This window comes from Schistocerca cancellata, chromosome 7 (assembly GCF_023864275.1).
Source record: "Schistocerca cancellata isolate TAMUIC-IGC-003103 chromosome 7, iqSchCanc2.1, whole genome shotgun sequence".
Lineage (NCBI taxonomy): Eukaryota > Metazoa > Arthropoda > Insecta > Orthoptera > Acrididae > Schistocerca > Schistocerca cancellata.
Window position 1 is genome coordinate 248,952,307 of NC_064632.1, and position 22,466 is coordinate 248,974,772.

A 22,466-nucleotide genomic window follows, 5' to 3' on the forward strand; every position below is an offset into this window, starting at 1 on the left:
GTTCCTACAAGTTATGTAACGCGATTTGATCCTTGGGGGCTGCACAGAGTAGGCCAGGAATATTACATCATGTACTGAGAGGCCAGGGGCCGAAGTTTGACCAACATCTCTTACTTTGTCAGTTTGTTTCGTTCCGATTACGTCTATAAGAGTATGACTGTGCGCCGTATGGTGTGTAGGTTGTAATGGAAGAATGTTCATGCTATTGCAACTAAACAGTCTTCTTAGGTTTATTGCGGAGGGAGTGTCTCTTAGCAGGCCTATGTTCAAGTCACCCATTACGATGACATGTTCGTATTGGCACTGAAGTGAATGTAATTCCGGCTGAAAGGAACTCATTGAGCTTATTTTTGGCGGCTTGTTCACGACGCCAGTCAAGAACTTCCGACTTTGTATATTTATTTCAATGGACATGAATTCAGCCTCTTTTCTTCAGCAGGGTTTGACGTACATAAGACTTTCGCTTTGAGATCTGTTCGTATATACGCGCCGACCCCGCCACCTCGCTTTTTTGATCTGTCTGCCCTAAGAAATGTGTACCCTGGGAGATTAATAGATGCAGAGGATATGTGTGGTTTTAACCACGTTTCGGATAAGAGGATTACGTGGTAGTTTAGTTGGTTGAAGAGGAGGCCAAGTTCTGGATGTTGCAGTGAGCTGCTAAAAGCTCTGATGCGTTCCGCTGAGCAGCCTGGAGTATGGTGGCAGACTGGTTTGTCCCTTTGTTAGGCACTACCTGCCGCGAGGGGCACTGGCCGCTGCTTCCGTCAAGTGACATAACACAGGGGTGTCCAAGATTTTGCGCGCCCTGTTTGTGACTCCGCGAGTGCCGAAAGAAAGGCGACTGCAAGAGATTTCCTGAGGTTGCAGGAGTATAGAAAATGGATTAGTGGTATTCGGTGCAAGGAGAATATGACCAAAACAGTGGCGGCTGTGTGTCACTGTGTATCCTATGTCGTAAGAGGAGAAATGTAATTAATGTATTTGAAACAGCTTAGGGTGGAAGTAAGGGAAAGGGGAGTGATTTAAGAGGCCGATGCTGCCAGCAGAGAGAAGCAAACTTAATAATTAATAGATTATCGAAGGAAGCTAGAATTAAATTGAGATTTAAGTGATACTGGTAGTGATTATCGTAGGAAGCTACAATTAGATTGAAATTTGCTAAAGTGATACTGATAGTGATTTTTGTTATGAACAATTTAAACTGAAGAGATGGGTGATTAATGAACTAGAGGAGAGACTAATAATTGCAATAGAACTGTTACAGAATGGAAGAGAATAAACTGAGAAAATGAAAAAAGTATTAGCAGTAACTAAAATTAAGTAAGGGTTAGAGCTACAGGTACAAAAAATAGTAAAAAGTTAATACAGTTACAAAAAACAATTAGTTGAAGGTACAAATATGGGTATAATTAAAAAGTTAATACAATTACAAGACAGTATATCTGAGTATAGGGCTGTTACAATTTGCAAATGGTGTTAAGTTTGCACTTTTGGCTCGAGTAGCTTCACTTAATATTATTCAGTTCTGTCATGTTTCTGACTGTCTTCTTTCCAGCTGCTGTTACTCTGCCATCCTGAGTCCACACATTCTCAAGACCGAAATGGGATATGGCACTGTTTAAATTCTTTAGCCGTTCGTGTGTCAGATCTTCCCTTATTGTAAGCCCTGTCCTTGCTAACTTCTTCTTCTGGGTAAAGATCTCTGCCCATTTTCGGTATGAGACAAATTTAATTATATTGGACAAGGTTTGGTAGCACCTGGTAGTTTTCGTCCCACCCGATGGCTCCTGTCAATGTCTGCCTTAGTCACTTCAACTCCTAATTTTTCCCGCGCAACCTTTATAAGCAGGTTGTCTGTGTCTTCTTCCTTATTTTCTGCTACTCCAAACAGTCGTGGACTATTTAGCCTTTGGTACTGTTCTAGCTCGTCTGTTGCGGCAGATAGTTTCACTTCCAACTCTCGTGCCTTTTTCTCGTATTCAGACACAGATTTTTTTAGTGCTGTAATTTCGGCAGTATTGGCCTCAGCAGTTTCACGCATTTTGGCCAATACTGCTGCCGTTACAGTACCTCATATAGTGCCTGCTATCGCGGACCAGCTCCGCTATACCGGGAGCCGCGGCCACACCTTCCGCCAAGAGCGAGCCCGCCGCACCTGCTGCTTCCCCTCTGCTGGACGCGCTGCTGTTGACTTCTGTTTACCATTTTCTCGACGATATTGGCGGAGCGCAGAAAAAAATAGCACTACTGCACAGAACACTGTTGTTTACACATCCTTGCCATCATGTCAGATGCTGGACCAGAATGGTGTTGGTGGGTGCAATCTGGTATCATTAGTTCTTCTCTCAACATTCCCAAACAAGTTCGTGATGCCGTACGCTGGACCAGGAATCGTCTGAAAATCTTTAACATAATGCAGCGCGTCAGCAACTGTGAAATGTACAGAAAATAAACAATTTTTTTTCAGCCTTCAGTTGCAAGGTAATTTTTACTCGTTTACCTAGGTTTCGATTCCAGTAATGGAATCTTCTTCAGAACCTATAAATTAAACCACATACGGACATATATTACTCACTGAAATGCATTATCAGTCTAATGATTGAATAATAAAGAAATCGTGATACTTACAAAAAATTAAATTATTTTGTGAGCCAAACTTTACGTAAAAATATACTGAATTGTCATACTCATGGGAGAACGACATAGAGCTAAACAGATGGCGATAATATCGCGTACACAAGGTATGAAAGGACAATGCATTGGCGGAGCTGTCATTTGTACTTAAGCAATTCATGGGAAAAGGTTTTCGACGTGATTATGGCCGCAGGATGGAAATTAATAGACTTTCAATGTGTAATGTTGGTTGAAACTAGACGCATGGGAATTTAGATTTCGGAGATCGATAGGAAATTCAATATTCTGTGATTCACAGCGTCAAGAGTGTGGCGAGAGTACCAAATTACAGGCATTACGTTTCATCACGGACAACACAGTGGCCGACGGCCTTCACTTAACGTCAAAGGGCAGCGGCATTTGCCTAGATTGGTCAGTGCTTACAGACAAGCAATACTGGGTGGAAATACCGTATAAATCAACGTGGGACGTATACAATGAACTTATCCGTTACGACAGTCCGGCGAAATTTGGCGTTAATGGGCTACAGCAGCAGACTTTTGATGCAAGTGCCTTGCTAACAGCACGACATCGCCTAAGCGTCTCTCCAGGACTCGTGCCAGTATCGGCTGGACCCTTGACCTAGACCACCAGAAAACCGGGGCCTGGTCAGCTGAGTCCCGGTTTCAGTTGGTAATAACTGTTGTTGGGATTCGAGTGTGGCGCAGTCCTCACGAAGCCATGGACCCAAGTTGTCAACAACCCACTGTGCAAGCTGATAGTGGCATCACAATGATGTTGGCTGTGTTTACGTGGAAGGGACTGGGCCCTGGGCTGTGTTTACGTGGAATGGACTGGGCCCTCTTATCTCAAACTGAACAGATCATTGACTGGAAATGGTTATCTTCGGCTCCTTCTGGACCATTTGTAGCCATTCATGGACTTCATATCCGGAAACAACGATGGAATTTTTATAGATAACAATCCGGCATGACACCGGCCACAATTGTTCGCGACTGGTTTGTAGAACATTCTGGACAGTTCGGGCGAATGGCTTGGCCATCCACGCCGGCCGACATAAATCTCGTCGAACACTTATTGGCTATAATCGAGAGGTCAGTTCGTGCACAAAATCTTCCGCTGGCAATACTTTCGCAATTATGGACGGCTATATACACAGCATGGCTTAATATTTCTGCAGGAGATTTCCAACGACTTGTTGAGTCCTTGCCACGTCAAGGTGCTGCAGTACGCCGGGAAAAAGGTGGTCCGACACGATGTTATGGGGTGTCCAGCGACTTCTGTGACCTCAGTGTGACTGTTCACCACTTGTAACCAGCATTGATAAGCCAATGCGCTATCATAACTGCCCACCACGACACTGAATGCCGCCTGGTAGAGTACGGGCACAGGTAGAAGTAAGGGAAATAGTATGTAACCGGTGAAGAGACGAATGGGGGCCCACTCTAGGGTCGCAAATGGAGAAATCCACAGACACACGGTCTTTGACAAAGTGCATATCGTTATGGGTCGACGCCTGCGAACGAGTATCTCGGAACATTGGAGATTATGAGGAAGAACTTGCTAATATGCAAGAAAATTGCCGTGCGGTTAAAGGCGCTGCAGCCTGGAATCGCAAGACCGCTACGGTCGCAGGTTCGAATCCTGCCTCGGGCATGGATGTTTGTGATGTCCTTAGGTTAGTTAGGTTTAATTAGTTCTAAGTTCTAGGGGGCTAATGACCTCAGCAGTTGAGTCCCATAGTGCTCAGAACCATTTGAACCATTTTTTGCAAGCAAATTACTCAAGGGGAAATAGTAGAACTCTTCGTAATTTTAGAACTTGTGTTATCGTTTAATTATTTTTAGTTTAACGGTAAGATTTTTTATCAAGCGGACGCACTCGCATTGGGCAACAGTTTGTGAGGTGTTTTATTTATTTATTTATTTATTTATGCATTTATTTTACCTGGCAAGATTAGGGCCTTCAGGCCCTCTCTTACACCTAACCAGGCATACTCAGATTCAACAAATTTCAGTTTCTACAGAACATTAAGGACATATAACATGTTATACAGTATTAATGTTACAGAAAAAATTAGAGATTATAAAAGTACTACAATGATAATTATAACAATCAAAAAGTAATTATAATAATCAAGAATAATAATAATAGTAATGACTATGTATAGGAAAGTGAACATATTTTTTCTTTTATGAATGTCAGTCCTATTGCTAGTTGGGAATTTTCTCGTTATATTCTTGCAGCTTGTGAGTTATTCTCATCAAGCAGAGACATAAGACGATAGAATGGGGTGAAAGAGATATAGAAAAGGTAGATAAGTTAGAGGAGGAGAAATAGAATGGTAAAATTCGAAGCTATGATGGAGAGGAGAAAGAAAAAGATGAGAGGGGCACGACAATGGTGGCTATACCGTCCCTAATATGTAAGTCTTGAGTTCCCTCTTGAATGTTAAGTGGTTCTGGATAAGACGCAGATCACAGGGGAGCGCGTTCCATAGTCGTATGGCTGAGATGGAGAATGACACAGAGAAAGATTTTGTGTTATGTAAAGGTACAGACAAGATGCTAGATGTATCCGATCTAGTATTGCGGTTGTGGAATGATGATAGGTGTTTAATGTGAGAAGATAAGTATTGGGGGCACCAGTGGCTAAGAAATCGTTGAAGTAAGCACATCGTGTGGAGATCGCGTGCCTTATGTGGGCGTATCCAACCTAGCTGGGAGTATGAAGAACTGATATGATCATACAACCGTATATTGCATACGTATCTAACGCAAGCATTCATCACTAGCTCGAGGCATCTCGAATTTTCACTATTTGTGCCGTGTTGAACTACATCACAGTAGTAAAGATTAGGCAAGACTAGTGTTTGGACTAATTTTTGTTTAACATGGGTTGGAAATATTTTTCTAAATTTTTGAATTGCATGTAGGGAGGAGAGCGATTTCCGGCAAGCTGTGACTGTTTGTTCTTCCCAGTTTAGGTGTTCATCCAAGATTATTCCAAGGTCTTTTACTGTTTTTTGGTATGGTAGTTGGGTACCATTGAGGAGTATTTGAGGGACTGTTTCGCGAAAGTACCGACTGATTAACTTTGGATGAGATATAAGTATGACCTGGGATTTCTTGGGGTTTAGTTTCAGACCTAGGTTCTGTGCCCATCGAGAAACAGAGCAAAGATCTGCGTTCATACTCGCTACTGCGTCAGCAATGTTCTTGAGGCTTGCACTTATGTACAGTTGGATGTCGTCGGCATATAGATGGTAGTTGCAGGAGTGAATCACTGAAGAAATATCATTAATGTACAGTGAGAAGAGTAATGGACCAAGGACGGAGCCTTGGGGAACTCCAGAGCGCACGTTTTTCCATGATGACTTTTCCGACCCACAAATGACTTGTTGACTTCTGTTTTTGAGGTAGATGTCGAACCAGTGTATAGCGCTGTTTGAGAAATTCAGCTGTTTCATTTTAATTAGTAATATATCAAAGTCAACTGTATCAAAAGCCTTGCTAAAGTCAAGCAGTGTTAGGATGGTAGCTTCACGTCTGTCCATAGCATGTTTAATGTCATCAGTTACTTTGATTAATGCAGTTGCTGTACTATGGTGCTTTCGAAAGCCTGACTGATATTTGTTGTGGATGTTATGAGTTTTGAGGTAATCCGTCAGTTGTTCATGGACGATGTATTCTAGGGCTTTAGATATTGCAGGTAGTATGCTGATCGGCCTGTAATCACCTGGCGACTTAGGGTTGTCAGTCTTGGGTATAGGTTGAATTAAACTTTGCTTCCACTCAGTAGGATATGTACTACTGACAAGAGACAGGTTGAAGATGTCTGTGATAACTGGAGTAATAGTGTCTACGACGTCCTTAATCATGCCAATGCTGACTCCATCATTTCCTACTGCCTCGGAAGAGATTCTCATAATTGCCTTGTGTACTGTGCCAGTAGTTACATGTTTTAGGTAAAACTTGTCTCTCGAGAGATTGATATCTTGGGGCTGGTAATTTGTCGCTGCGTGGCAGTTTATAGCTGTTGAGAAGAAATCATTGAATTCTTCTGCAGACGCTTGATAAACAGCGTCAGATCTTCGCTTCCCTATACCGAAACTGCGCAGCTTTTTCCACAGTGCAGCAGGTTTTGTTATACCGCATACGACAGAGCGGGCATGTCTGATTTTGGCATTCCTCACGCTTTGCTTGGTTCTATTTCGGAGTTTCCTATAAGCTTCGTACGCCTCGGGAGTTGGGTTACGCTTGAAGGCCCTATGTGCAGCATCACGTTTATTCATTAACTGGCGTAATGCAGTGGTGAGCCACGGAGCGGGAGCTCTCTTTACCTTGACAGTGCGTTGAGGAGCATGTTTATCATACAGTGTAATAATTTTGCGACATAATTCCCGAATTTTTCCGTCTAAAGTCGGTTCATTGCTTATATCATGCCAAGGGATGTCTGAGCAATCCTTTTGAAGAGCGTCATGGTTAACATTTTTTAGGTTTCTGTAGGTTACCAGGTGAGATTTTTCTTTGGTGGTATGCACTGAGTAATTTAAGAATATCACGTCGTGAGCAGAGAGTCCTGGAGCGGATGTCTGATTGGCGCGAATTATTTTATCTGGTCGCTTTGTTGCTATTATATCTATGAGTGTATGGCTGTGTGGCGTGTGATGAGTTGGGTCCAGCGGTGCTAAACTCATATCATTGGAGTGGAAGATCTTCATAAATGACCTACAAAATAAGTTCTTATAACAAAATATTGACGTATAGGAAAAACATTGTCTACTACAGACGTTATTTATACGACATCATACTACCGTAGAATGGTGACGAAAATGAAATATGTGGGGTAGCAGAAAGAGTGAGTGGGATGCACCAAAAAATTAAGTTCACAGTGTAACCGGTAGAAAGAAGTATAAGTTGTTTGGTTCTTAGGTTAACTAAAAGAGATGGAAGTCATAACATTATCGTATTTAGGAGGACGAGGGCTACTGACACGATTATAAATAGGAAATCAATCCTAATAAGCATAAATCAGCATTCTTCACAGCTGTGATCAGCAGTATACTAAAACTACCACTCATCCCTAACGAAGAAGTGGAAGAATTTAATGTGATCAGACAAGTAGCCAGGGTAAAGGGGTATAAGGACCGTGATGCAATGAACTTTTGTAATGAACTATAGTGAAAAATACGTGACAAGAAGGAGACAATAGATCCAGAGAAGAAGTTGGTTACTATGTGATGGAATGGTGCATTTTCCGGAAGAATTGCATAAGGATAAAAAAAAAGGAATTAAAAATTGGGTTTCACACGAAAGGTACTAGGTTACACCACAAAGTTGGCAGGACCAGAATAAATACACTATTGGCGATTAAAATTGCTACACCACGAAGATGACGTGCTACAGACGCGAAATTTAAGCGACATGAAGAAGATGCTGTGATATGCAAATGATTAGCTTTTCAGAGCATTCACACACGGTTGGTGCCGGTGGCGACACCTACAACGTGATGACATGAGGAAAGCTTCCAACCGATTTCTCATACACAAACAGCAGTTGACCGGCGTTGCCTGGTGAAACGTTGTTATGCCTCGTGTAAGGAGGAGAACTGCGTACCATCACGTTTCCGACTTTGATTAAGGTCGGATTGTAGCCAATCGCGATTGCGGTTTATCGTATCGCGACATTGCTGCTCGCGTTGGTCGCGATCCAATGACTGTTAGCAGAACATGGAACCGTTGGGTTCAGGAGGGTAATATGGAACGCCGTGCTGGATCCCAACGGCGTCGTATCACTAGCAGTCGAGATTACAGGCATCTTATCCGCATAGCTGTAACGGATCGTGCAGCCACTTCTCGATCCCTGAGTCAACAGATGGGGACGTTTGCAAGACAACAACCATCTGCACGAACAGTTCGACGACGTTTGGAGTAGTACGGACTATCAGCTCGGATATCATGGCTGCGGTTACCCTTGACGCTGCACCACAGACAGGAGCGCCTGCGATGGGGTACTCAACGACGAACCTGGGTGCAGGAATGGCAAAACGTCATTTTTTCGGAAGAATCCAGGTTCTGTTTACAGCATCATGATGGTCGCATCCGTGTTTGGCGACATCACGGTGAACGCACATTGGAAGCGTGTATTCGTCATCGCCATACCAGCGTATTAACCGGCGTGATGGTATGGGGTGCCATTGGTTACACGTGTCGGTCACCTCTTGTTTGCATTGACGGCACTTTGAACAGTGGACGTTACACTTCAGATACGTTACGACCCGTGGCTCTACCCTTCATTCGATCCCTTCGAAACGCTACATTTCAGCAGGATAATGCACGACCGCATATTGCAGGTCCTGTACGGGCCTTTCTCGATACAGGAAATGTTCGACTGCTGCCCTGGCCAGCACATTCTCCAGATCTCTCACCAATTGAAAACGTCTGGTCTATGGTGGCCGAGCAACTGCCACCAGCGGCGGGGAGGCTGTGCCTTCTCCCGCACGTTCCGTTACAGGAAAACGAGAACTTCATACAGAGAAGCGGCGCCATTGAGATCCCACTCCGGATCTCTTATCCACTATCGACTTTTTAATTAAGAGTCACTGTTTCGTTAATTATCTTACACTTACAGTTATGGTTTAGTTGTTCTGTCATGTTGGAAAGTTTCGATTTTAAATGCGATTTTATTTTTGAACTTTTTATTTTGTATTTCACTTTTGCCAGGCTAGAAACTTCCCATTATTACTTTTTGCACCTTTTATGTGGATTTTAAGTGTGGATCTAATTCCACATGTTGTATGTCAGTGTATGTTTCATTGTCAGACGCCTATTTTGGCTTATGAAGTAATTTTAATTAATGACTAAGTATACTGCATTTTGCTATTAAATTTACGATACTGATTACTCATGTACCCTAGCTATGGTGCTCTCTGCTGGCCTCATTTAGTTCTATAAGTGTCAGAGGCATCCAGATCATCACCAATATTTACTATGTACCTACATATACAGGGTAGTCCACTGATCGTATTCGGGCCAAATATCTCACGAAATAATCGTCAAACAAAAAAACTACAAAAAACAAAACTTGTCTAACTTGAAGGGGGAAACCAGATGGCGCTGCCATAGGTCAAACGGATATCAACTGCGTTTTTTAAATATGAAACCCCATTTTTATTACATATTCGTGTAGTACGTAAAGAAATATGAATGTTTTAGTTGGACCACTTTTTTCGCTTTGTGATAGATGGCGCTGTAATAGTCACAAGCATGTGGCTCACAATTTTAGACGAACAGTTGGTAACAGGTAGGTTTTTTAAATTAAAATACAGAACGTAGGTACGTCTGAACATTTTATTTCGGTTGTTCCAGTGTGATACATGTACCTTTGTGAGCTTATCATTTCTGAGAACGCATGCTGTTTCAGCGTCATTACCTGTAAATACCACATTAATGCAAGAAATGCTAAAAATGATGTCCATCAACCTCAAAGCATTTGGCAGTACGTGTAACGACATTCTTCTCAACAGCGAATAGTTCGCCTTCCGTAATGTTCGCACATGCATTGACAATGCGCTGACGCATGTTGTCAGGCGTTGTCGGTGCATCACGATAGCAAATATCCTTCAACTTTCCCCACAGAAAGAATCCGGGGACGTCAGATCCGGGAAACGTGCGGGCCATGGTATGGAGCTTCGACGACCAATCCACTTGTCCTGAAATATACTATTCAATACCGCTTCAAACGCACGCGAGCTATGTGCCGGACATCCATCATCTTGGAAGTACATCGTCATTCTGTCATGCAGTGAAACATCTTATAGTAACATCGGTAGAACATTATGTAGCAAATCAGCATACATTGCACCATTTAGATTGTCATCAATAGAATGGGCGCCAATTATCCTTCCTCCCATAACTCCGCACCATACAATAACCCGCCAAGGTCGCAGATGTTCCAGTTGTCGGAGCCATCGTGGATTTTCCGTTGCCCAATAGTGCATATTATGCCGGTTTACGTTACCGATGTTGGTGAATGACGCTTAGTCGCTAAACAGAACGCGTGCAAAAAATCTGTCATCGTCCCGTAATTTCTCTTGTGCCCAGTGGCAGAACTGTACACGACGTTCAAAGTCGTCGCCATGCAATTCCTGGTGCATATAAATATGGTACGGGTGCAATCGATGTTGATGTAGCATTCTCAACACTTTTGTCGTCTGAGATTAAGCATAGCTTTTATGTATTTAAAGCAAAAGAAATACTTTACTTGCACTGCAGATTCTTCAGATAAAGTTTAGATGGTGCACGAACTGCGATTAAACTACGGCATTAACCTCTGTAGCAATCCAGCAGTGTCCTATAGTGTTTCCGTCTTACGTGTTTGCTGACTTCACACCGTCCGTTTTAATGAACTGTTGAAAACAAATAGGACACCTGTCAACTTACTCTCGCACATCCAGAATTGTTCTTGAGACTGTTTAGATCTGAAACCGAACAGAGCCTCCCACGAGTGGTGAAAACTTCCATCGCGCTCTCCTAGATGCTACTTACAGACGTGTGACGGGTATGCGGGACGTACCAAAGGTATGGAACTGGCGACGCCACGTGACCCGTGAATCCTACTTATCAAATCTTGAGAACCTGTATTAACTGAGTAATCCAGAAGAATGCTAAAATTTCGAACGTATCTCTTCCCTAGAGATTGCGAAGACAAGATTAGACTAGTGAACAGCGCCGATTCCGCAACACATTATAAATCAAAGTCCCATGCTGCGTTTGTCTGTCTGTATGTGAAGCCTAACTTCAAGAACTACTGTAGGGATTTTTGTACTGTTTCCACTAACACATAGACCGATTCATGAAAAAGGCTTTTGTACAGAATTTATAAATTCGTCAGTACGTAGCGAAGCCGCGTAGGGTCACTAAGTATGCAGATAATGTATCATTCTTCCCACGCTCCATACACGAATGCAACTTGCCGAAAACCTAATACCAACTATTATGGGAAGTGTCATATATCATCCATTTGTACGGAACTAAAGTAAATGAACCGTGTTTCACACTTTCCTAAGGCACGCCGGATGCAACCCCTCCTTCTGATGGAATCCCCTTTGATACTCCGTTTTGTGTGTAGATCGGGGTTGGGCAGTAGTGAGGTAAGTGTCTGTACCAGCTTTTCGGTAGGGAAACAGTGCAAAACCCCGTTCACGAATCCAGACCTAGGGTTTTCGTGTCCTACTTAAGGCAAATGTCAGGATGGCGCCTTCGAAATCGAAATAATCAATTATCTTTTGCGTCCTTCTCCCCCTTCCGAACCCATCGAGAGGCCTCCTCGCCGATGGTACGTTTAATTCTAATCTTCTGCCTTATTTTTAAGTTCACAGGTAAAGAATTTTGCCATGGTGGCGGCAACTTCATGTTTACGCTCGAGAGCCGTCGAGAGGAGGCAGCAATTTTGTACAATCCACTGTTCTCAGAGCCAACGGCCTTGCCTCAGTGATAAAAACGGTTCCCGTCAGATCGCCGAAGTTAAGCGCTGTCGGGCTGGGCTAGTACTTGGATGGGTGACCATCCGTTCTGGCGAGTGCTGTTGGCAAGTGGGATGCACTCAGCCCTTGTGTGGCAAACTGAGGAGCTACTGGACTGAAAAGTAGCGGCTCCGTGAAAGCGGTGTGCTGACCACATGCCCCCCCCCCATCCCCCGTCCCACCACATCCACATTCAGTGGCGCCAGTAGGCTGAGGATGACACGGCAGCCGGTCGGTACCGTTGGGCATTCCCAGGCATTTTCGGATGGAGAGGAGAGTGTTCTCTGAATTGAAGCGCTGTCACACGAAACATATCTCCAACTCCCTGCGCGGAACAACAATTCAACATTGATTGGCAATTTTCCTTGACATGAACAGCTACCAACAACATTAACTTGCACGTAGATATCTTTGACGTATTGAAAACACTTGAATCATTTAATAAAGGCAAGTCTTCCCGTGCATATCATATAACAATTAGATTCCTTTCACGTATACTGATATAATATATCCATACGGGCAATCATGAACAACCGCTCGCTCAACGAAAAATCCGTACCTTAAAACTATGAAGTTGAACGGATCACGAAGATACACAGGAAAGGAAATAAGGCTAATCCACTGTATTATGGATGCATATCACTGACGTCGATGTGTAGCATGATTTTGAAACATATCGTGTGTTCGAACATTATGAATTTCTTCGAGGAAAATGGTGCATTGGCACATTGTCAACACTGATACAGAATATATCGCTGGTGTGCAACACAACTAACTCTTTAATCGCAGGAAGTGACGCGTTCTATCGATAGAGGAAGCTTCTACATTTGCAGAAGGCCTTCGGTACCTTTCCTGACAAGCGGCTTCCGATCAGATTGTCTGCCCACAGAGTACTGTATCAGTTCTGCAACTGTGAAACGTAAAAGTTCGTAGAAACTGGCGGAGAGACTTCGAGTAAAATCGAAGTGATATGGTGTTCTACAACGAAGTGTTGTAGGCCATCTACTGTTCGTAATCTATAAAAACGGTTTACGAGACAATCTCAGCAGCCGTTTTATAATACCAAATGTAGAGCATAAATCACTAATTAAACTAAATGGAAAATAATTCGGAAGCTTGCGGACTTTTACACAACCAGGGTATACTAATGAATTCTCTACAATGATTTGGACTGCGTAGACATAAAACTTCATTACTTCGAAACATCTGTTAAACTGAAGACGGGCAGCGCCATTTTATTTTGGCTCTTCTACCGGCTACGGTAGTGTTGCTCGGGGATTCCCATGTCAGGCACTACCAAGTAGGCCTACCTACAAACGAACAAAAAGTTAATGATATATCTTCTACGCCTTCGAGTTGGTAATCAGTACATCACGAATTTCTCTCGTTCACTGGCTGCTAGCTGCTTTACACATGGCATTGAAATCTCTCTAAGTACTACCCTCTCAATCTTAACTGCGGCCGCGGGCAGTAGTCTGATCAGTCGATAAATCTTAAGGAGTCTCGGATATTTGTCTGTCTTTATATTAACCGCTACATCATCATGTTTTCATGATTCGGACAGATTCCAGTTCGTGGTATGTCACTGAAGGGAGCTACGATGTGGTATCCACCTATCTGAGGCAGCTGATTTAGATGCTAGTTTGTAAGTCGGTCAGGTCCTGGTAAACAGTGTTACAAAGCTGGTGTTCCATCTATTCTCGTGTAATGGATCCGACCCCTTCGCCTGTGTTTAGGCAATATGTGCGTTTGGTTCTCCATGCAGTTAGCTTAACATGTAAGAGGAAAGAGTACTATCACATGCCAACATAGAACATAAGCGCCAATTTTTTTTCAGATAATTCCTATGAAAGTTTTGTTGGCTTAGGCTCAGTTCGACAGGCAAATACAGCGTGACGCTTTCCTTATAACATTCGTTATCGTGTGAAACTCGCCTGCTGTTCAGTCCCTGACGTACATCCTTGGTGACAGTCTTATTACTTCCGATAAATCTGCTTCAGTTCGTTTAAAAAAAAAACTCAAGAATCAGTATTCACCTTTCTCACACTCTCAATGTGTCAGCTAAATCTGTACTGCGTTTACAAAAACCTTAAGTATCAGTATCCACGTTTATCACACTCTCAATGCGTCAGCTAAATCTGTACTGAGAATCTTTAGTATGTCAGATAAATCTGTACTGAGAAACTTAAACTCAAGATTCAGTATTCAGTTTTATTGCATTTATTTGATAAGCAACATGGTAACATTCGATTTATTTCAGTTAAATCTAAGACTCCGTCAGCAACGGTAGCGCCACCAGGAAGTTGGGCAGAGGATCCCCAGCAGTTCGAGAGGCCCCGTCCACGACGAACACGCCCGGTGCCGTCACAGCTCGTGTACTCAACGAACCTGGCTGTCCACGACTGACGAAGGTGCAGCGTCTTCCCCCAGCAGGGAAAGTTAGCGCAACTTGAGGCCACCTTCTCCGCTCCAACCTGCGATTACAAAGCACTGTTGTCGATCGGGAAACGTGTCATGGAATGAGTTTGTAACAGCATATGGGAGCTCCTATGTGGCCAAATATAATCGGTACATACCTGAGGAACTTCTGCGCACTGCTTCGACATTGCCCTCTGGGTTAGCGTTGTTCTCTTGGCTTCCTTGTACACTACTAGAATCCAACGACGCGATGCCCTCTTGGCTTCCTTGTACACTACTAGAATGCAACGACGCGATGCCCTCTTGGCTTCCTTGTACACTACTAGAATCCAACGACGGGATGCCCTCTTGGCTTCCTTGTACACTACTAGAATCCAACGACGCGATGCCCTCTTGGCTTCCTTGTACACTACTAGAATCCAACGACGCGATGCCCTCTTGGCTTCCTTGTACACTACTAGAATCCAACGACGCGATGCCCTCTTGGCTTCCTTGTACACTACTAGACTCCAACGACGCGATGCCCTCTTCGCTTCCTTGTACACTACTAGACTCCAACGACGCGATGCCCTCTTGGCTTCCTTGTACACTACTAGAATCCAACGGCGCGATGCCCTCTTGGCTTCCTTGTACACTACTAGAATCCAACGACGCGATGCCCTCTTGGCTTCCTTGTACACTACTAGAATCCGACGACGCGATGCCCTCTTGGCTTCCTTGTACACTACTAGAATCCAACGATGCGATGCCCTCCTGGCTTCCTTGTACACTACTAGAATCCGACGACGCGATGCCCTCTTGGCTTCCTTGTACACTACTAGAATCCAACGACGCGATGCCCTCTTGGCTTCCTTGTACACTACTAGAATCCAACGACGCGATGCCCTCTTGGCTTCCTTGTACACTACTAGAATCCAACGACGCGATGCCCTCTTGGCTTCCTTGTACACTACTAGAATCCAACGACGCGATGCCCTCTTGGCTTCCTTGTACACTACTAGAATCCAACGACGCGATGCCCTCTTGGCTTCCTTGTACACTACTAGAATCCGACGACGCGATGCCCTCTTGGCTTCCTTGTACACTACTAGAATCCGACGACGCGATGCCCTCTTGGCTTCCTTGTACACTACTAGAATCCAACGATGCGATGCCCTCCTGGCTTCCTTGTACACTACTAGAATCCAACGGCGCGATGCCCTCTTGGCTTCCTTGTACACTACTAGAATCCAACGACGCGATGCCCTCTTGGCTTCCTTGTACACTACTAGAATCCAACGACGCGATGCCCTCTTGGCTTCCTTGTACACTACTAGAATCCGACGACGCGATGCCCTCTTGGCTTCCTTGTACACTACTAGAATCCAACGATGCGATGCCCTCCTGGCTTGGTTGTACACTACCACAGACTGTCCTCCCATCTCTATGCCTGCGAGTCTCTAGTGTAAAACATCCAGTGCTTTCTCTTTTATAGCTGTACGACAATACATTGAGTGATTTCCCTGGAAACGACTTCTGACGTCATTGCTTTGCCTATTGTTGATGAATGTTTCGGCTACATGCTACAATAATACACTGTATTTCACGGCCTACCAAACGATGATAGGTACATTACTTCAATCATTAGGTTCTAAATTTTCCACTAACACTGAATACTTTCAGATTATGTTCGTCAGATCAATTTTAGGCAGCCTGAAAACGCCTTACCAGACGTCGCGTGTTATTCTTTTCAGGCACTCTTCAGAGCTTTACGAGTACTTCCGTCACTTTCAGAAAGAATTTCACTTGCACACCCACACTGTACATATAGTTTTTACCTAAGACGTGTGTCAGCAGCTGAACCAGGATAATCGTAACCGGAAGGAACAAGATGGATATACGTATTTTGTTGTTTCATGACTTCCCGTAGCCATATGAGGTGAATGTCGGAACTGCTCCATTAAGGACACGGTCGCTGTAGTTTTCCGTTTTAGGCTTTGCACTGATGAGTAACTTGTGGGCCAGACGTTGAGATTTACGCTCATTTTCCCTTGATTTTTACCCTGCCTAGCGGAGCTAACCTGTCTTCTTTACTCAGGCTGCCTGTCCTGGTATGGGTTCAAGCCCTATTATTGGTCAGCCTTGGTCGCATCATTCAGAAGCTTCATGAAGGAAACAACTGACCATCTTTTCCTCTCAGTACTACTCTCTAAGCACTTCCTGAAGTACGAACGAAGCAGTAATCTGTAAGCACGCCAAACTGCTTTGGTTTCAGCTGACGAATATAACAGTTCCCTTGTTTTTCAGCGTCTGTCCTCTCACGACTCAGTGAACTACATCTTGTGAAAGACGATCCTACACGAAATGTGGACGGATATATCTATATTTATTCGCTTATAGAAAATATAAAGAGTGCTGAGGCATCTTGGTTTCTGGGCCACACACAAAAATCTACGTGTTATCATCTATAATAAGAGATACTGTTTTAAAAGCTTGTCCCTTACTTAGTCCATTCAGAAAGGTCAGAATATATCTCTTTTTTTCTGTTTATCAGCATTTTTCGTCGCGATATTCGTAAACTGCTCTGTTAAATGCAGATGTGTGTCGACCACCTTCTCTACACACACGCAAAATGTACGCAATACCACTTGCATTCAAACTCAGTACTTCACATGTTGCTTGTGGAATTTTCATAATGTAATTGTCGATTACTGACAAGTGCCTCCAGTTTTGTTGATCATGATGATCTACAGAACTCCTGCCTACTGAAAGACTTTTATGCAGTTCGAATACAGGAATAGTACGCATTACACTCTCATCTTCATACGGTTCTCATTCCATATGAAAAGTCTGTAGCCGGCCGCGGTGGTCTAGCGGTTCTGGCGCTGCAGTCCGGAACCGCGGGACTGCTACGGTCGCAGGTTCGAATCCTGCCTCGGGCATGGGTGTGTGTGATGTCCTTAAGTTGGTTAGGTTTAAGTAGTTCTAAGTTCTAGGGGACTTATGACCTAAGATGTTGAGTCCCATAGTGCTCAGAGCCATTTGAACCATTTTTTGAAAAGTCTGTGTCGCTGATTTCTGAAATTTCAACACAATCTCGATTTTTTCTCGCTGTTTACTTTCATTAAGCAACATTTTTCCGGGCAGCAAATAACCTTTTTGATTATTTGTTAAATAACATTTCTTGAAATTTCTGAAGGTGTATTCAACTTTGCCCCTGTTTTGTGTGGATGGAGTCAGTCAGCAGGAAGAGAGCCGGAGGCGCCTCTCGCGACGTCATTTTAGTTCTCATTTTACACAAAATGTTGCCTGAGTAGTGATTTTATGGAAACAATCGATAGAGCAACCTCAAACCTGTGTGGTACGATACGCGCTAACAGGTATAGTCTGTGAGGCCTGTGCTTCTGGAAATACTGTTAGTTGTGTTTAGCAATTGGAAAGATTATCTCATCGCAAAAATCTCTGATCGCTGTGTATATTTTTAGGTTACCATTATAATTACGCATTTCATTTATAATGAGAAACAGAACATCGATTTCCTTTCATGTGCAAGTCGCGTAAAGTTGTAGTTGACACTATAAACCACTAAGAGAAGTCGTCTACCATTTGAATACCCACGAACCAGTATTGTGTTGAAGTGGAACGAGGAATAACAGAATAAGTTTTACGTAACTATAACAAAAATACCCTTACCGTGAAATAAAAACAAAACAATATCCAAAAAGAGTCAGTCTTCTCGATAGCGTACATCTCTGCACATTTATGGAATCAAAATCAGCTGCAGAATGACAAGTAACATTAAATACCCTACACCTGCATTGTAACGTACTTTACTACTTCTTGGTTTGCTGTGGACGTTGTGGTGGAGACGTCGGCGCTAAAGTTTCTCCCACTCTTTGTTTATGATATGAATCAGAACATCGTTTCCCTTCCACCTGTCATCTAGTGTATGAGGGGAGTTCTTGCGACGACGCACTAAAGGTGTGAACAAGTCCCAACCATTCTTTACCGGATGCACCTCAGTAAATACCAGGTGCCATTATTCCCTCCGGCTGACTCATGCCTTCTGGAGGAAGCTCTTCCCAAAGTGAGCGCAGTGTGCTCATATATTATCATATTGGAAGACAAACGAGGCCGACCGGTGTGGCCGTGCGGTTCTAGGCGCTTCAGTCTGGAACCGTGTGACCGCTACGGTCGCAGGTTCGAATCGTGCCTCGGGCATGGATGTGTGTGATGTCCTTAGGTTAGTTAGGTTTAAGTAGTTCTAAGTTCTAGGGGACTGATGTCCACAGATGTTAAGTCCCATAGTGCTCAGAGCCATACCAAAGACAAACCTGTTGCCGAAACATCGACTGTTGGTTAAGTTATTACATTGGACTGCCATGTCCCGTTGATGTACAGCCGTGACATTCACGCCGGCAGCGATGAGAGGCGACAAACAACCGTACTTGACAGTAGCTCCAAAAATCGCCTACCAGTCTTTCTGCTGGACCTACTACATGTGAGACACATTCACTGGTACTTTCCTGCCTCTATGCACTTCTACGACGATCATCAGATGTATTCTTCATTCGTCCCTGGATAGAAGCCGGCCCCATTCCAGGTTCATTCCAAGTACATCTTCGCCAACCATCTTCGCGCATCACGGTGTAGGGGATATGTACCGTTGTTCGGAATGGACGCTAGATTTTGAGCGGAACTCTCTTCCGCCGCATCCTTTATGCTTTACTGTACGACCGCATCACATTTCATTTGAGGAACGATAAATGAGTTTTCAGCGTTAGGGTGTGTGTTCGAAATAAACACTTTATTTTATTTCTAGTTTGTTAATTTCTCCACCTAGAACATTTTCAGTCCCCTAATACTAAGAATGACATAAACTGTGGATGGCTTCAGATGGGAAAGAAATAGCATCATACGTCCTAGTTACATCTCACAAAAATTCCGTTCTATTCTTTCGCGTGTAAGGAACTGTATGGAGACGTCAACATGTAATGTCGTCTCTACTGCAACGAAAAGACAGTATGTATGCTCACAGTCTGTATGTAGATGCACAAACATTGAACCAAAAGACATAAAATACAGTATCATACCATATTTTGGTATGGTCAATTGTTTCTTCGTTTGACTGACACTGATACAATCTACGTTATGTTATTATCGGGACGTTGGTTTGGACCCGAAAGGACGAAATTACCTAAGTGCAAATGAAATAAAGTGTATAATTGGAATAAGCAACAGCCTGTGCCAAACCTACATACCGGGTATTTGAAATTAAAGTGCAGCTACTCACGGGGATCCAGTGTAGGCTATAATTATCGTATGGCACCAAAAATTGGTAGATATGATAAAGCGCTAACGCGAATGCGATTTGCGCTGGAAAAAAAAATTAGTTCAGTTGGGGCAGTCAGGTGCAAATCTGACGCTGTACATTGTTTTTATGAAGTTTCGAGATGCACGCTGTCATTTGACATGCCGTAACGTGAGTGGACACGGTGTCTATCGAGAAGAGAGACTGTTCGCTGTTAGTGTAACAGTTTTACGTCAACGGCATCAATTACAGTGTTGAATTGAGAGAGTTTCGCTGACTATAAGGTCTGAAGAGAGGCCCGATGTCATTAAATGGTTTAAAGATGATGATGATAAAACTCGGCAACAAGGGTGAACTTGAAGAACGAGGGTAATCCCAAAAGTAAGGTGTCTTATTTTTTTATAAGTACATAGACCTGTTTATTTCTACAATGGTTTACATCAGTTTACAGCTTAAACATTTAGGTATTTTTCGACATAATGCCCATTTCTGTCGATGCATTTTTGTAGACGCTATGGCAGTTTTTGTATGACCATGTCATACCAGTTCGCTGCTGTTCAGGAACTTATGAACCTCTTCTTTCACCTCGTCGTCAGAGTTGAATCGCTGGGACCACAATTAACACTGACAGGTACTGTAAGAGTCTGAAAAAACTCAAACGGTCAATTCAGAACCGGAGAAGAGGAATGTTGAGCAAGGGCTTACACATCCTCCATGACAACGCTCGCCCACACATCGCTCGGCAAACCGTTGTTCTCCTGCAACAGTTTCAGTGGAACATAATCACCCACCCATCCTATAGTCACGACTTGGCGCCCAGTGACTATCACCTGTTCCCTAGGTTAAAAGAACATTTGGCCGGAAAGCGATTCAGCTCCGACGACGAGGTTAAAGAAAAGGTTCATAACTTTCTGAACAGCATAACGGTGAGCTGGTATGACATGGGCATACAAAAACTGCCACAGCGTCTACAAAAATGAATCGACAGAAATGGTGATTATGTCGAATAATAGCTACTTGTTCAAGTTGTAAACTGATTAAACCATTGTAGAAATAAACCGATCTATGTACTTATAAAAAAATAAGAGACCTTACTTTTTGGATTACCCTCGTAGCACCTGCAAGAGGAAGGCGTCCTATCTCGATGAAAAATATTGACGAAGTTGCTGTTGATGTAACTGACCATGCAACACTTGTCCCTGGTAGTGCTAGTGCTCGGGCAGTGTCACGAGAAATGTGGATGCCATGGTCAACACTACAGAAAGTTTTGCGCTCTATTTTAACCTGTGACCATTACAAGATCCAGACGGTGGGCAACTGCAACCTCAAGATCCGCAGCAAGGTTCTGAATTTGCTCTTCGGTTTTTTTAACAAGTATCGAAGTTGACAACATGTGGACGGCACTACTGAGTGGAGTGATGCCGAATTTTGGTTACTGTTGAATCACGTGTTGTGCAAGGAGAGCCACTTAACTTGCCATATGTGACTGTGTAGTGTTGATTCACAAGCACATTCATTCTCGGTCCATTCCTCTGTGAAGGAAACACACGCAGAGGGCCTGTCATGTGCACTGTGATGCCTGCAGATAAACCCTCCTTGTGCAACAAGTGGTTCCTACTTTGGAAGAGCGCATCTCTGTGGAAAGCACGGTTTTTCAGATGCATGGCCTGCAAGACCACATGATCTGAATCCACGTGGCTTATGGCTCTGGTATATCTATAAGGACGCGTTTACCATGGACACGTTCGGTCTATACGTGATCTGAAGGCCAGTATAAAGAAACACGTTACTGAGGCTCCATCGGAACTGCTGCGAGCAATTGTTTAACTCGTCGTTTTAAAGATGTAGAGTGCTGCCGACTTTTCCGGTGCTCACATGAACAAACTGTGTAAGCAGCGGTCAATAATAAAATCAACATTACGCCTTTCCATTTGACCTTTTCTCTCCATGTCCTGTTCCTGAACCACTACACATGAAAACATTTCTGTACGTCTTTTTTGCATTCATAGCTCCACATTTTCACCTAGTGGCCAAAACTGGAGTTAATTTTCTTTCCAACGTAAATCTGTTCCGCATTAAAGCATCAAATTGGTGCCCTAGTGAAGGCAGAACAGCAGAGGAACACAGGGCCTACATGGAAAATGTAGCTGCCTGGAGTCTCTTTCTGTAACTTCCAGTCGGAGGGATAAAGGTTAGAGAGAAAATTACTCCTTGGTTTCTCCACCAGGGTACCTCCTCGGAAGGACGAGGCCATCCTGCGTCTAGAAACAGTAATATGTGTATATTATTACTACGGCAAGATCACAAAAAAGAGTAATGTTACTTGGGCCACGAAGGTGGCCTCCACTTTAGAAGAGAAAGGACACATTATTAAACGTTTCAAAATACAAAACAGAAAGTAATGTTAACATGACATAGGGTCTGGGTTCTTATATAAACCACTCCCAGTCAGACAGACTGCGAACCTGAGTGTGGACGGAAGGGCTCGCCCACGTCACGTTTCCGCCTGTAGTCGTCCCAGGTCTACGTCAAGGTCGGGAGAGCGCAGCAAGCAGCCGACATCTGTGACAGCCACACACTTCTCTACTAGAGGGTG

The 22,466-nt window shown here is 43.6% G+C and overlaps 1 protein-coding gene across 1 annotated transcript; it reads right to left on the reverse strand.

The window, feature by feature from the left end:
• Nucleotides 1-613: 613 nt before the first annotated feature.
• LOC126092722 (dentin sialophosphoprotein-like) lies at nt 614-22,124 on the reverse strand. Its single transcript, XM_049908446.1, has 3 exons — nt 22,079-22,124; nt 14,739-16,019; nt 614-858 (listed from the first exon to the last, which is right to left on the reverse strand). The coding sequence occupies exons 1-3, from the start codon at nt 22,122-22,124 to the stop codon at nt 614-616; spliced, it is 1,572 nt and encodes a 523-aa protein (XP_049764403.1).
• Between the last annotated feature and the right edge of the window lie 342 nt (nt 22,125-22,466).

Bases quoted from the DNA above. Each gene is read 5' to 3' on its own strand.
- LOC126092722 (XM_049908446.1), bottom strand. From the start codon at position 22,124: ATGGCCTCGTCCTTCCGAGGAGGTACCCTGGTGGAGAAACCAAGGA. The intron at 16,020-22,078 runs GTAATTTTCTCT...GTTTTACACTAG, and splicing joins CCTGGTGGAGAAACCAAGGA to AGACTCGCAGGCATAGAGAT. The intron at 859-14,738 runs GTATGTACCGAT...CTGCAACCTCAG, and splicing joins AGTGCGCAGAAGTTCCTCAG to GAAATCTCTTGCAGTCGCCT.